We start from the raw sequence: 13,869 nt of genomic DNA, 5'->3' as shown, positions 1-13,869 counted from the left end.
AGGAGCAACATTAATTGCGGGGCAGGCTCTGCAGCTTGCCTTCAACCTTGAAGGAATTAGTTCCTTCCCAGATTTATCCTATGGCAGTGCCCTGGATTGGCTCAGAGCCACCTGTCCACGGGGCGAGAACAAAAAATATTTGGGTAGGGCTTGGGAAAAAGCTAGTAGGAATTAGAAGTGTTAAAAAAAAGATGAAAGGAAAAGAATAAGCAAGGTTTTGGAAGGGCTCTTCATCCTTGCACTTCAAGGCATGAGCTGAACTTCACCTAGGTGAAGATGAAACTTTCCTTCAGGTCAGATTGTCTCCTCTGCCCGTGAGCATGATGCTGGGGAGCAGGCAGTGCTGCCTGCACGTGGGAGTGCTCCACCGCCTGTGGACAGTGGAGTCCAAAGAGAAGTCGTGGATGCCCCATCATTGGAAGTCTTCAAGGTCAGGTTGGACGGGGCTCTGAGCAACCTGATCTACTGGAAGATGGCCCTGCCCATGGCAGGGGTTGGGCTGGATGGTCCTTTAAGGTCCTTTTCCAACCCAAACCATTGATTCCATGAAAAATAAAGTTTTACCTTCTTTTTAATTCGCTTTTTGGTTTCTGAAGCTACATTTCAGCTGGTTTTTGCAAGTACGGTAGAATTGTTTTCTCAAAAAGAAGGAAAAAAAAGGAATGATGACAGAAAGACGGAGATCCTTATGGAAATAGCTGCTTCCAGGAACCAGGGTTCCACAAAAAATTCAAATGATCTGAAGGTTGCCATAAAATCATGGAATTACTTAATTTGTGCAAGAATTCTGTTGCCCAGGTGGCTTGGGAGAAGTGCCTTTGCTCCACAGGAAGGTCCAGCCAGGGATAAAGGTTGGCTGGGTGGCTACCACCTGGAAGCACCTCTGACCTCCCTGATGAGCTGATTTCATGCATGGGGTATCCTACAAGCCTGCTGGATGAGGGATAAAGGGCAGAGGTGGGATGCTGTCCCTTGGTCTGCCATTTGGTTGGCTTTGGTTTTGGAACCTTGTTTATGCCAGGAGCTGGAGGTTTGGGGAAGAAGAAGCTGTTCAGAAATATTCAGTCACCCTGAGCCTCCATCCCTCATGTCGTGGGTTTTCTCACCTGTTTGGGGACAGAAATAGGTCATGGAGATCTGAGCCTTCTCTGAGCAAGACTGGATGGCCCGAGTTGCTCCAGCCCTCCAGCACCATGTGTTTTCTAGACATGGAGGAGAAATAAAATACCCATTAAAGTGGGCACAGATTCCAGGTGCAAGTTTGGGTGCTCCAGAACACAACTGATAAGCACCCTGCTCCCACCAGGTGTCCTTCATTTCCGCCTCTCCATCCTCCAACCTCTTCACATACCTTATGAGCAACGCAAGAACTTCACTGCTCCCACTTTATCTCCTCTTAACTATTTATCTCCTCATCTTAACTTGGATGCCCGCAGCTCTCTCTGTGCCCTTCTTCTCCCTCTGCCTCCAAAATGACCTCCCTGCAGGAGGAGGTGGAGTCGAGGAGATGTCTTTCTGCTGTATCGTGGATGTCTCCCATTCGCTTCAGTTCTCTTTGTTTTGCAAACTGGAGCTTTAAAGAAATTCTGCTTGGTCAAGAAATTACATCATTTGGAAGAGTTGAGACATGCAGCCTGCTGCAGGAGTTGAATTTGCTGCATTTCGTTCTCTCTGTGAGCCTGGGTTTAGGAGGATATTCTGCTTCTCAAGGCTCTGGGGTTAGGATTTGATGGAAAGGATACGGGTGAAAAGAAAAAGACTAGTTAATCCGTTATAAATTGTAATATTGATGCCTGCTGCTCGCGGAGCACTTTTCATCATCGGCGTTGTCTAAACGTTGTTTCGTTCACAAAATGCCACTGCAAAGGAAAAACAAGCGCGTGCCCTGTCATCTATTAAAAATACCGATTCGTCTCTCCAGGTGCTACCATGAGACTATAGGAAAGGGGGAAAAAAGAGCGGTGAAGGTCCAGAAGGACCATGGCAGGGAGCGCGAGTGGCGTCTCTTGGGTCTCAGATGCTGGACTGGGCTTGTGGTTTCAATGGAGCCAGCGTTGTTGGAGGGTCAGTCCCGAGGTGGAGCTTTCCGCAGCCGCCCTGGGCTTTGTCTTCGTGGTGGGCCACCCTGTGCACCGTGGAGGTGAAACTGGAAGCGGCTGCAGCGGCTATTGGCATTGCCACCCGTTTGGAGGATTTTATCTGAGATATCAAATATTTCCAGCTAGGATTTAGGGAGAAACTTCTCATGCTTTCTTCTGGCAAGGGGCAAAGCTGTCACCTGGGTGAGAGGTCTTCAACGCTGCTCCATCAGCCGGGGAAGTGCAGAGACATCCCAGGGATGCCCAGAGCCGGCAGCCTCCCGGCTACATATCATGGGCAGGGGCTGTCAGCTGCAGCCTTGCCTCCCAGCTGATAGCGAAGCCTCTCAGCGAAGCCAGGATCCCAATTCCTGCCAGATTTCTCCATCTTCTCCAGACTGGAGCTTCACTCCTTCCATCAAATGCAAAGATTTTCCCTAGTGCTATCAAGTTGTCTATTAATTACCCCGTGTTAATGGCCAGGCTTTCCCTAACGCCGACGGAGGCTCTTCTGGAAGTGGTATGCGTCCTTCGATTTTAAAGCATTTGGTTTCCCTTAAGATATTTTCCTTTTTAGCCAAAGCTCATTTATCTCAGCTCCTTTAACCCCAACCTGCTGCTTTACAGCGCCGCTATTACAGCCACTGGTGCAAATCCCTTTCCCAGTAACTTTCCCATTTATTTGAGTCCCCGGGCAAAATATCTTCCATTCTTAGCGCTGATGGAGGCTGGAAAAGCTGAATGATATTTTACAACCCCGTTGAGGGTAATTACATGCCCGAGGCCAGCTTCAGTGTTGGACACTTGCTCCAAAAAGTCACTTCTGTTTCTTAGAAAAGACCATTTTTTTTATTATTATAATTTCAGCATAAGCATGTGTATATTAACAAAGCAAATTATCTCCCGTTTTAAATAGCTGGAGGTTATACATACCATTAATAATTATGTTAATTGCAGCGCGTGAGCATCTCGAAGCTGCCGCCGAGGGCCGGGCTCTGGGGTGGGGACCCGTGTGCAGGGGGGACGGTCCTTGTCCCCCCAGGGTCTGCATCTGACCAGGCAGAGGGATGCAGGGCTGGTTCTCTATCCGTGCAAGATGCTCGGTGTTTCGGCAAGCGAAGGGATGGGGGAGCCGTGTTGGGGGGCTACGTCCATGCGAAAACAGCGCTCGGTCTTGCCGATGCTGTGTTTGGGCTGAATCGTCCACCTGTGATTATTTTTTTTTCCCTTCCTTAGTTTGCTGCCGAACTGGAGCAGCTGGACCAGCTCCTGCCCTCGCTGGAGAAGGCGGCTCAGCTGCCCGGCTTGTGCGGACCGGAGAGAAGCGAGAGCGGCGTGGCCGGCGTCGCCGTCAAACCGGAGATGCTGGCAGCCCCCCTGCAGCCCGGCACCGCCGCCAGAGCCCCCACGGGACTCAACCGTACGTGTCCAGCCCCGGGGAACGCCGGCGCTCGCCCCCCAAACCGGGTTGCTGCCGGCGGGTGGGAGGGGAGGCTCTCCTCCATCACCGGCTCTCCTGGGGTACCGGCTCCGCGCTGGGGGACCTGGGCTTTGCAGGCTGGAGCAAGGCTGGTGGCGGGGAGCCCCGCGGGCCCCTGCAAACGGCCGTGGCGGGGGTGAGCGGGCGGGTACAGGCCCCCCGAGAGGCGTTTGAGGTTTCAAAGCAGCGCTGTCGCTTCCGGACGGGGCTTGGAGACTTAATACGCTCAGCTGCAGCATCAGGACCTTTTTCTAGGCACCAAACCCAGAAATAAACAAAAAGACCTGATTTTTCTCCAAAGTGAGCAGTTTTACCAAAGAAAGCGTTAGGGTTTCTCTCCTGAAGGAGCCCGCAGGCAAATAATAAATTCAGGATGTTTCGTAGCAAAAGCACACGTGGACCCCGTGGCCGGAGGCTCAAGCGGGGGCTCCTCGGGGTGGGCTTCCCCACGCCGGGTGGTAACAGGGGAACAGCTATTCCCAGCAAACCGCCCGCCTCTCCCACGGGGAAAGCAGGCTTTTACTGATCACGGCAGAAATTTGCCCAAATAACCGCGCCCAGCAGCTCCCGCCGTCGCGGCGCGCTCGGTCAGAGCCACGCCGTGCGCGTGCCGGGATGGACGTCCCCGTGCCAGCCCCAAGCCCCGTGGCTTGCCTGTCCCCTTTGGCACCGCGGCACGGCCGGGGCAGCGTGCCGGCGGCGGCCCCGGCCCCGTGGGGCTTTTCCCATCCTGCGCCTGATTTTTTGTGGATGTGATCGTCTGTCGCAGCCCCTGTATTGCTGCGAATCGCGCTGAGTCTTGAATGCTGAAGTGCAGCTTTCGGAGCAGAGGGAAGGAACAGCAAGTGGCAGGACAGAGCCCAGTATAAACCAGTTAGCTGCTGGTCCATGACCTAACCAGGGAGAGAGAATCGTCCTGTTACTTATTCAGCAAATGGAGATGATGAGGTTTTGGTCTCAGCCCAGCAAGAAGCTCGTGAGGCGGCTCTGGCAGGCAGGGCTGGGATATTTTTGGAGGACCCGGGTTGCAGAAGCAGAGCCTTTGAAAGGATAGGAGCATCGCAGCTAGAAGGAAAAGCAACGTGCTGGTGTGAGCATGGCCAAAACCGTGCCGTGAAGCGGGGTGAAGCCCACCTGGGAGGCTCCTGGGGGGGACCCTCCGAGGGCAGCGCAGCATCGCTCCGCTGAGCAACGGCTTGGAGCCCCCCGAAAAACCCCTCTGCGAGCCGCAGGCAGGCTCTGGAGCCAAGTGCCATGGGCTGAAACATCGCCCGGCCTGCGATAAACCACAGGGGGGGAGTTTGGGGTCTCACCGAAGGGGGTATCGGCTAACAGGCGACGTACAGGGTAGGGTGTCGGAGATGGACGCTGGGAGGATGATGAGCGATGCTGCGTTGAGCCCGGAGGCGTCGGGGAGCCATGCTGAGCCTCCCCTTCGTTGGGGAAATGTCTGGGCGGCGAGAAGGAGCTGTCAGCCCCACAGCCGTAGCCACGGACCGGTGGAGCCATCGCCTCCGAGCTGAATTCGTCACGCGGAAGCTTATCGTGCAAGTCTGGTAGTTCCTTGCCAAGGACCCTCTTGTCCCGGGGGCTGAGATGGTTGGTACCTTCAGCCGCGGGGACACTCGTAACGCTCTGACATAATTAAGAGCGGGGCTTACTGCCTTCAGAGGAAAGGCTACCCTGCACCCAAGTTAGAGCCGCGAGGAGGGCAAGCAAGTTTGCGGCAGGGGCTGCAGAGCGAGTGCTTGAAATGCCAACCGCCGCCCTCCCGGGTTACAGCGTCTAAAATAGCAGCTACCGCCCAGGAGACCCACCCCGAGCCTCGCTGAAGGCACTGCCGCCGGGGTTCGCTTGTGCGGGGGGACAGTGCCGCACCCCTAAGCCGGTCCCCGAGGGTTTTGAGGTGCTGCTGGCTGGGAGAGGGGTTGCCAACAGCCGTGGTTGGCGGCCACTCGCTTGCAAGTTCAACGTGAGCGTTTAAGACATTCTCCCCGACGGCAAACCGCAGCTTAACTTGCAAAAACCCTACCTAAATGAAAATTAGAGTAATGCGAGGCCTAATGACATCATTTTAATTGATTTAAAGCCAGCAGGTGATAGAGGAGAGCTGCTGAGGCAGCGACCCAGCGCGGGGAGCATCGCTGCTGAGGCTCCCCTCGAGCTGCCAGGCGTAAGGGGGGCACGGCTCCCACGCCGGCGTCACCCCCGAGCGAGCAGAGCCTGGCTGATGTGGCCCACGCCGAGTGTGCGAGCTGCGCTTCAGCTTCTCTAATTCACTCTGGTCCTGATATCCTCCTCTTAGCAGTGTTCAAAACCTCTCTATATATGTTAGACAGATGCAACCCTCATCTCATAGCATCACCGCAGGGTCTGGGTGGGAAGGGGCCGTCAGAGGCCTCTAGTCCCACCCCTGCAGTGAGCAGGGACATCTTCACCCAGAGCAGGTTGCTCAGAGCCCCGTCCAGCCTGACCTGGGCTGTTTCCAGGGATGGGGCATCCACCACCTCTCTGGGCAACCTGGGCCAGGGTTTCACCAGCCTTGTTGCCAAAAATTTCTTCCTTACATCTAGTCTGAATCTCCCCTCTTTTAGTTTAAAACCGTCACCCCTTGTCCTGTGGCTCCAGGCCCTGCTGAACAGTCTGTCCCCATCTTTCTCCTCAGCCCCTCCAAGCCCTGGCAGCTGCACTAAGGTCTCCCCGGAGCCTTCTCTGCTCCAGGCTGAGCCCCCCCAGCTCTCCCAGCCTGTCCTCCCAGCAGAGCTGTTCCAGCCCTTGGAGCATTGCTGGGGCCTCCTCTGGCCCCGCTCCAGCAGGTCCATGTCTCTCCTGTGCCGAGGGCTCCAGAGCTGGACGCAGCCCTGCAGGGGGGTCTCCCCAGAGCGGGGCAGAGGGGCAGAATCCCCTCCCTCGCCCTGCTGGCCACGCGGCTTTCGGTGCAGCCCAGGACACGGGTGGCTTCTAGGCTGCGAGCGCACGTTGCCGGCTCCTGTCCAGCTTTTCACCCACCGGGACCCCCAAGTCCTTCTCCATGGGGCTGCTCTCCATCCCTTCATCCCCAGCCTGTGCTGATACTGGGGGTTGCCCCGACCCAGGGGCAGACCATCTCCCCCACCTTTCTTACATCCAGTTGATTATTTTTAATTTTTACACCCACCTGATTATTTTAAGCTTCAGGTACTGGTTTTCGGGTGCCAGCCCGACTCCTGCACCCCCTTACCTTCACGCAGCGTGGCACAGCACACAGGAGCTGCAGTGCTGCCTGGGGCTGTTGTCACCGTCACCTATTGCATGTGATCCTGGGGGTGCTTCCCCAGGGTGGCTGCGGGTGACCAAGCCACACGTGGGACCGAGCTTTCAGCTTTAGGTGAGGTGACATCCCACCACGACCCACTTGTCACCCTCCAAACTTACCGAGGCTGGCTCCCTTCCTGGCAGGGCGAGGAATCTGCCGAGCGCTGGTGATCTTGCAGCGAGCCTCAGGGAGAGAGCTGACTTGTGCTTTTTGTCTCTTTTTCTTATAATTTAATGGATCTCTAGCAATGAGCAGCGGGCAGGGTGTGCAGGCTGGTCGGACCCCGTTTGAGTTCTGCGACCCGCTGGAGCCAGCGCAGCTGAGGCCGGGTCCTTGTCCTGCGAGCAACGGCAGCAGCCCTCACGCCCGCGGGCCGTCCCAGCAGGGCAGGGGCACGGTGACCGCCCCAAACCCCTTCCCACCCGACGCAGGTACGTACAGCCGCAGGCATCCGCTCCTCTCCGCCTTCTCCAGGTTACGCTCAGGCTTTCCGGGCAGTCCCACGGGAGAAGAGGAGTTGCAGGGTGGAGCTCGAGCGTGGCTGTTCACCAGCGGCTTTTCACGAGCAGCGAGCTTCCAGGCTGTGCTTGTCCTTCTCCCTCTTTTTGCGTTGGTGTAGTTTGAGACAAAAGACAGACTTTTCTGCCCATCCCAGCTCCCAGGGAGGCAGGTGGAGGAAGCTGCATCCCCGTACTCGAGTGGTGATGGTGGCTCAGGCTCCCCCGGCTTTGGCTGAGGTTTGATTTCCGTGAGTCCCGGAGCACGGCCGGTGTCTTGGGAGAAGAGCTGCAGAAGCGACGGTCTCGCCTCGCCTTGCTGAAACCACCGATGGCAAAACACCGCAGACCTCGCCGTGAGCCATTTCAGCAGCCTGGGCTCTGGAGGGTTGGGGATGCTGTTTCTCTGCCCTGCTCTGCTTCCCCTGATGCTTCCCTCGACGCATCAAGTGCTGCTAAACATGATCTGGAAGAGGGACCTGGCTTGCCACCGTGCGCTGGGGCTGTACAGTGGCTTGACTGCAGGTGCAGAAAGCAAATAACCCAGATCTCATCTTCTCATGACGGTAGCATGGGACTAGAAGAGCTGCTGGGATCATCCGCTGTCCCCGTTCTGATGGTGACCAGGCTCCAGGAGAGCATCAGCCCTGCATCCCGCACACTGTTCTCCTCGGAGCACAGCTCTGGCCCCGCTCGCGTGGGACTGACATGCTTCCCCACGGATGCAGGATGCGTGTGGCCGGTACTCGTTGCAACTCTATAGCCCTGCACACAACCGGTCCCTCTGAATCACGTGAAAATCTTGGCTTGGACACCTTCTCTTGAGAAGGAGAGCATCACACGAGAGCTTTCATCCTCCTCCGAGTCTCCTCCAGGAGGGGAGGCAGAAATCAGCCCTGCACCTTGTGTCATCGCAGCAGTGTGCCGCCATATAAACTATTATTTTACGTCCTGCCCGATACCCGTCGAGCCACGGCTGGGTCTGGCTGCGTCAGCGGGGGTCACCCACACCCCGGTAATGATGCTCTGCTTGGGAAAAGCCACCATCTTCTCATCAATGAGCCCGGGGATCAGTTTTGGGCCAGTCAAGGGAGGATTAGGCACGAGCTGCACCGTGACCGTGCCGCGAGCATCCCTGGCCCGGACGGAGCTGCGGCAGCTGCTGCTGGCACCACCGGGATCGGCCTGTTGCCAAGCAACCTTAAGGCTTTTTTAAAGAAATTTCAAGAAATAGAGGAGTGCTCTGCAGGGGCCACCATACCGGTGCGTGCACTGGGATGCTGAGCATCCCTGAGCTGGACCTTCCTCCCCTGCTTCCCCGTAGGGCTCTTATTTTCTCTTTTTTGAAACAAACCCCACGGTCCGGGTGGCACATGAAGCTGGTGGCTCCTTCTGACAACAGCGAAGACACCAGGCACTGGATAATCAAGCAAATAACATATTTTATTGGGAAAAGAATCATCACAGCTGAGCTTGGTTAAGAGAAATGTTCATCTTTAGCAACCACCTTCATCAGCGCTTCTCTTAGAAATGCAGGTTTTTGGCATAGGGGTGGCCACCGATACCACACCCCAATGTGGCAGAGGTGCCACCCCGGCCAGAAACTGGATATCCACGGGCTAGTTTATCTGAGATGCCATTTGATCGTCAGTCCCAATTCCTATTTGAAAGGGGATGACGTAAAGTCTCCAGCCTCATAAATCTCTCTGTCCCGGGCTTGGGCTCCAAGGTCTGCTACAACTTTATTTAATTGCGTTGGCTCTTTTCCCTGTGCAAATTAACTTTACTCCAAAAGAGAGTCAGAAGATGCTTATGTGTGGGGACTATTTTTTAAGCTAAAATCTCTGGTAGTAACGATTTGCCTTCAAGAAGAAACCTTCTAACATGACCAATTTTTTAAAATCTTGCTAGAAATGTGCTGAAAATTTTCATAGCCTTTGCACATACTGAGTACGCAGGGTCATACAGGTAGATCTGCTGTGTGTGCAGTATCTGCGTAGATTTTCACCTAGAATTTCATGCTTAGAGTTAATGGTTAGGAAACCACACCTGATACCTGTAACTTTGGGTTGAAAAGAGCCACAACTAGTGAATCTTGGCATCCCTTTTACAGAATCACAGAAGCGTTAAGGTTGGAAAGGACCTTCGAGATCATCAAGTCCAACCGTTAACCCAACACCACCACACCCACTAAACCATGTCCCAAAGCGCCACGTCCACACGTTTTTTTGAACACCTCCAGGGATGGTGACTCCACCATCATCCATTTTAGGGATGTTTTAGGACACCGTCAGCATGCCGTTGCTCTGAACTTGCCCGATCCCCATGGCAGCACCCAAGTCCTGCCCATGCACTAACCTTTCCTCCCCCCATCCTGCTTTTCCCCCCAGGAATGCCTGAGCTGGAGATGGGGGTGCCGGATCACCAGTTTGGACAGCCGGGAATGGGAGATCAGATCCCCTGGACGGATAACAGCATGGCAGCCATGAATCGAGGCGCGCTGAATAAACCCGAAGAGTAAGTACGGCGGGGCTGGCGGCTTCCTGACCTCTCCCAGGAGAACATCGGGATGTCCTGGCAATAGCTGCCTGGGTCAAAGAGGTGTGTCCTTGCTTTGCTGCCTGCCTGGAAACCCGGCGGGTGCAGGCTGGGATGAACACGACTGCCCATCGCCGCAGGGCAGCGGCAGTCGCTGCTGATGCCGTAAAAGTGCTGGGATCTGGGTTGTGTAGGGCACCACGATGCAAGAGATGACGTCTGTTATCTCTCTAGGGACAAGCGCGTGGGTAGACGAGGAAGGTGGGTTGGGGAGAGACATCCAAGGTATGTCTGGACTTAAATAATCCCGTATGCCCATGGCAGAGCCAAGGATGCTGCCAGTCCCCACTACCCCTTGCCAGTGCCAATATTTGGGCTGGTGTTCTCCAGCATCCCTTCTCGCCAGGGGCAGTGGTGGGATCTGGAGAACCACGGGGCAGTTTTGTGTTTCCATGTGATTGCAGCTCTTTGCGGTCCCCATATGCTTGGCTTCAGCTAAAATTATCACAGGTCTAACCAGGGTCAAATAACCCCCTCCAGTCCCCTAATCACCGTTTTTGGGTCCATGCCCCATGGAGCAGCCAAGGGGTCATCACCTGCCCAAAGTCCAGTGTCACTCCTTGGCTATAAATGGGTTGGAAGAGACCATAAGTCAGATACTTTGGGACAGGAGGTCAGAAGGGTGGAGAGCCCTGCTGATGGAGCTCAGCGGTCGATGCCCCGCTGAGCAAGGGGCACCCGAAAGTGCTCGCTGAGGCAGCGTGGCTGGCAGCAGTGCTCATGGAGGTGGATTTGATGCGATGAGAGGCGAATCCTCCCCCTGGCCCAGGGAGGGCTTCATGTACCTGGTTTCAGAGCCAGCACGGATGAGCTCTGCATGGATCCTCTTGCCAAAGCCCAGCCCTGCTTTGCAGAGAGGCAGAATTTCCTCTGTTAATTAAAGTCTTTAGCAGATGAGCACAGTCTCTGTTTTCCAGTCCTGAAGAAGACACATGTAAGAGTCGTAACTGAGCAAGCTGGTAGCCAAGCATCTTTTTCTAGGGGCTAAATTCGGATTAATTGCTAAAAGCTCTTCACTCAGGCCAAGAAGAGAGTTGCCCAAGTGGTCACAACGGCTGCAACCAGATCTTGGACTTCTGCTGGAAAGACTTAGCCTCTTGTTGCTTTGAAAGAGCTGGGAGATAAAACAAATCCCCGTTGAACTGAGCATTTACATCAGCCCGAGTCCTTGCCACAAGGAATTAACTTTCCTTTTAAGCCTTGCTGGTGTCATTATTTTGTTGGGATAAGATCCGTGGGGCACACCTGGCAAAGGGCAGAGCTGCTAGAAAAATCAATCTGTATTTTAAGCTACAAATGTTCCTTAAAATGCTGCATACGGGGTAAAAATGACCTTACCTTACTCAGCAGCCTTGTGCTCCAAGCACCGAGGCTGGCTGGCTGGCTGTAGACATTTTTTTTTCCCCAGCCAGCGCAGCTGGGAGGAAGGGAGCTGGATTTTCTTCTGGCTCACCCTTTGCAGCAGGATTATTGAGTGAGGACTCAGGTTGGTGAGGAAGGCTTGGGACCTGTGCAGGTGTCAAGGAGGGAAGCGTTTGGCAACAGCATTCCGTGAGTCCTCGGGTGGGAAAAACACCTCGGGTGGTTTTCAGGGCAGAGCCGTGTGCCAGGAAACAAGGTCAAACCGGTGGAGCGACGGCATCTGCCCGAAGCCTGGTGAGATGTGGAGGTAACAAATCTCACACAGTCCCTGCCTTCGGGGAGCGGTGGTTTCAACCACACTTCGAAATTGCAGCCTGGGTAGGCTTTTACAAGGCAGTATTTGATTTTCTCAGCATTGAGGGGGGAGAAATCAAGGAAAACCATGCTTCATGGTGGGACTTCCCATGGCTCCATCGGCTCCCTACAGCAAGTTTGGGCTCCCCGTGCGCTGGAGCCACCGGTAGAGCCAACATACGGACTGTGGCCATGAGACGACAGCAAGATGAGAGGTAGAGGGCTGCTCGTCCTGGTGAGCCTCCATTCCTCCTGAATTAGGGTCTGGGTGGTTCCTGCCAAAGGTGGTGGGCAGAGGCAACACTGGAGGAAGCTGGTTTCCAGCTCAGTTCCCTGTGGTTACTGAGGTCTGATGGAGCATCATGGGTGAGACCTGCCTTGGCAGCATCTTGGTGGGGTCTAACCCCTTCCATCTAGCGGTACAGTGATCAGCTCCAAAACCTCGCTTCCACTGCAGCCGAGAGAAGAGTTTCTGCTGGGGAAAAGCCTCTGGACTTTGGTCCTCAAGACCTGCAGATGTGCTCCAGCTGAGGAGGATACGCTCGTCCTGGGAGATGCCCACGGTCCCAGCGGCTGCACGTCCACTTGATGGAGACCATAGTCAGAGGACGCAGACAGAGCCTTCAGACTGCAGATATTACAGGAGCGAGAAATACGTTTTAGCCAAGATCAAAGCAGCAGAGCTTTTGCTTTGGGGGCTTGTAAAGGTTTCCCAGCTGGGAGGTTCATATTAGCTGGAGGGGGACTGAGATCCTGGCCTTGTTTAAGGAGCTGGTGGTGCCCAAATCACCCAGCACAGGGTGCCCTGGGGAACAGGAGCTTCCTTTTTAAATTCTCCTGTTCCCCAAATCCTCCCATGGCCTTGCCTCCCGATAAAGTGGGGCAACAGCATCCCCTCTTTCCTGTCCCGAGCGTAAGTGCTCTTGTGTCTTCTGCAGAAGAGGAATGCTTTGGACCAGGTCCAAGGCTCCTCAAAGCAAGTCCAGGTCGCTGTTCTCACACGCGTTCCTCTAATCCCCCAAGGTCAAACATGCCACCCGGGGCCCGATTCGGTTGCCTCAGTGCTGGCACCCGGTGCCATCTGAGATGCCTGAGGTTTCTAGGACATCTGTGCAGGGCTGGAGACCTGCACCCTTTCAGTGCAGCGCTTGGAGGCCACGCCAAGGAGATGTTTTATGGGACCTCAAGCAGCATTTGACACCGTCTCTGCAAGCAGCTGAATTTCTCCTCCTGCTGCCCGCAGAATCAGAGTTTTCCCCTTAAAAAAAGCCTGAAGGGTTGCAGTGGATAGAAAACCTTTGCAACATGAAATCAAGGTGACGGGACATGATGCACGGGGCCCAAGATCCCCTCCGCCTCCTGCTACCTGCCCGGAGACTCGTCTGAAGCCCACCGTGGCACGGTGCTGGAGGAGAGGAGCGGTAGGGAAGGTTCTGCAAGCTGGATTGGGCTCCAAAGCAGGATGTGCCGGAGGTTTATTTACTGCATAAAGGTTGTATTATCCCCATGACCTCTTTATAAACCATCCTCTGCATCCACGCAGAGGTCCGGTGTTGGCTGAGGAGGCCGTGCCGATGTGAATCTCTCCTCTAGCTGCCTGTTAATGTGGGGAAAAAGCCCGTCCTCCCTTTCCTCTGTGCAGTAAACTTTGTCTTTTGGCCTTGGCACTGAAAAACTGGGTTTGATACAAGCAGCAAGTAGCAGGGACCTTGGCTGTGGAGCGAAACTAGCCCTGCTTTTCACCTCTGTCTCCCCGCTTCCCTCTCTGCTCCCGCTCTGCAATTTAAGAAATCCCAGCGCCGAGTATTTCTTTTCCCTGGATTAGGCTGCATGCGTTGGCTGCAGCGGTCTCGGTCAGATTGGCTTCGGTTCCTTACTGTACATCTGGTCCTCATCTGGAGCTAAAAGGATAAACATGTCTGCTGCTTGGGAACTGCTGGCATGTTCAAGCCCTCGCCTCTGTGCCTCTCTGCAAGCGTGATGTGCCACGGCTCTCTCCGTCGTGTCAGACCCAGCAAATCCGATTGACTCCAATTAGTCACGTCATTGGAATGTCTCTCATTACATATTAATCTTATTCCCAAAGAATATCGAGCGAGCTTTGCAGAAATCTTATTTTTGCAGCTCAAAGGTTCCCCTTTGCCTTCAGCTGCTTTGCTTCCAGCTGCTCCGGCTCCATCCAAGCTTCCCTGCTTTCGTGCCGGC

At 54.8% G+C, this 13,869-nt stretch overlaps 1 protein-coding gene across 3 annotated transcripts in view; it reads left to right on the top strand.

Annotated features, from left to right (window-relative positions):
• The window catches only part of NCOA1 (nuclear receptor coactivator 1), a gene marked incomplete at its 5' end in the record, with an annotated part of 69,183 nt that overhangs the window by 43,982 nt on the left and 11,332 nt on the right, over window positions 1–13,869 (top strand). For all 3 annotated transcript variants that reach the window (XM_081998114.1, XM_081998113.1, XM_081998115.1), the window contains 2 exons: window positions 3,315–3,498; window positions 9,741–9,867. In XM_081998114.1, the coding sequence (XP_081854240.1) occupies window positions 3,315–3,498; window positions 9,741–9,867 (311 nt within the window). The remainder of the gene's footprint in view (window positions 1–3,314; window positions 3,499–9,740; window positions 9,868–13,869) is intronic.

The sequence above is a fragment of the Phaethon aethereus genome (assembly GCF_964289735.1).
Source record: "Phaethon aethereus genome assembly, chromosome: 3".
NCBI lineage: Eukaryota > Metazoa > Chordata > Aves > Phaethontiformes > Phaethontidae > Phaethon > Phaethon aethereus.
Note: the sequence above shows the minus strand (reverse complement) of the source record. Positions and strands in the feature narration are given on the sequence as shown.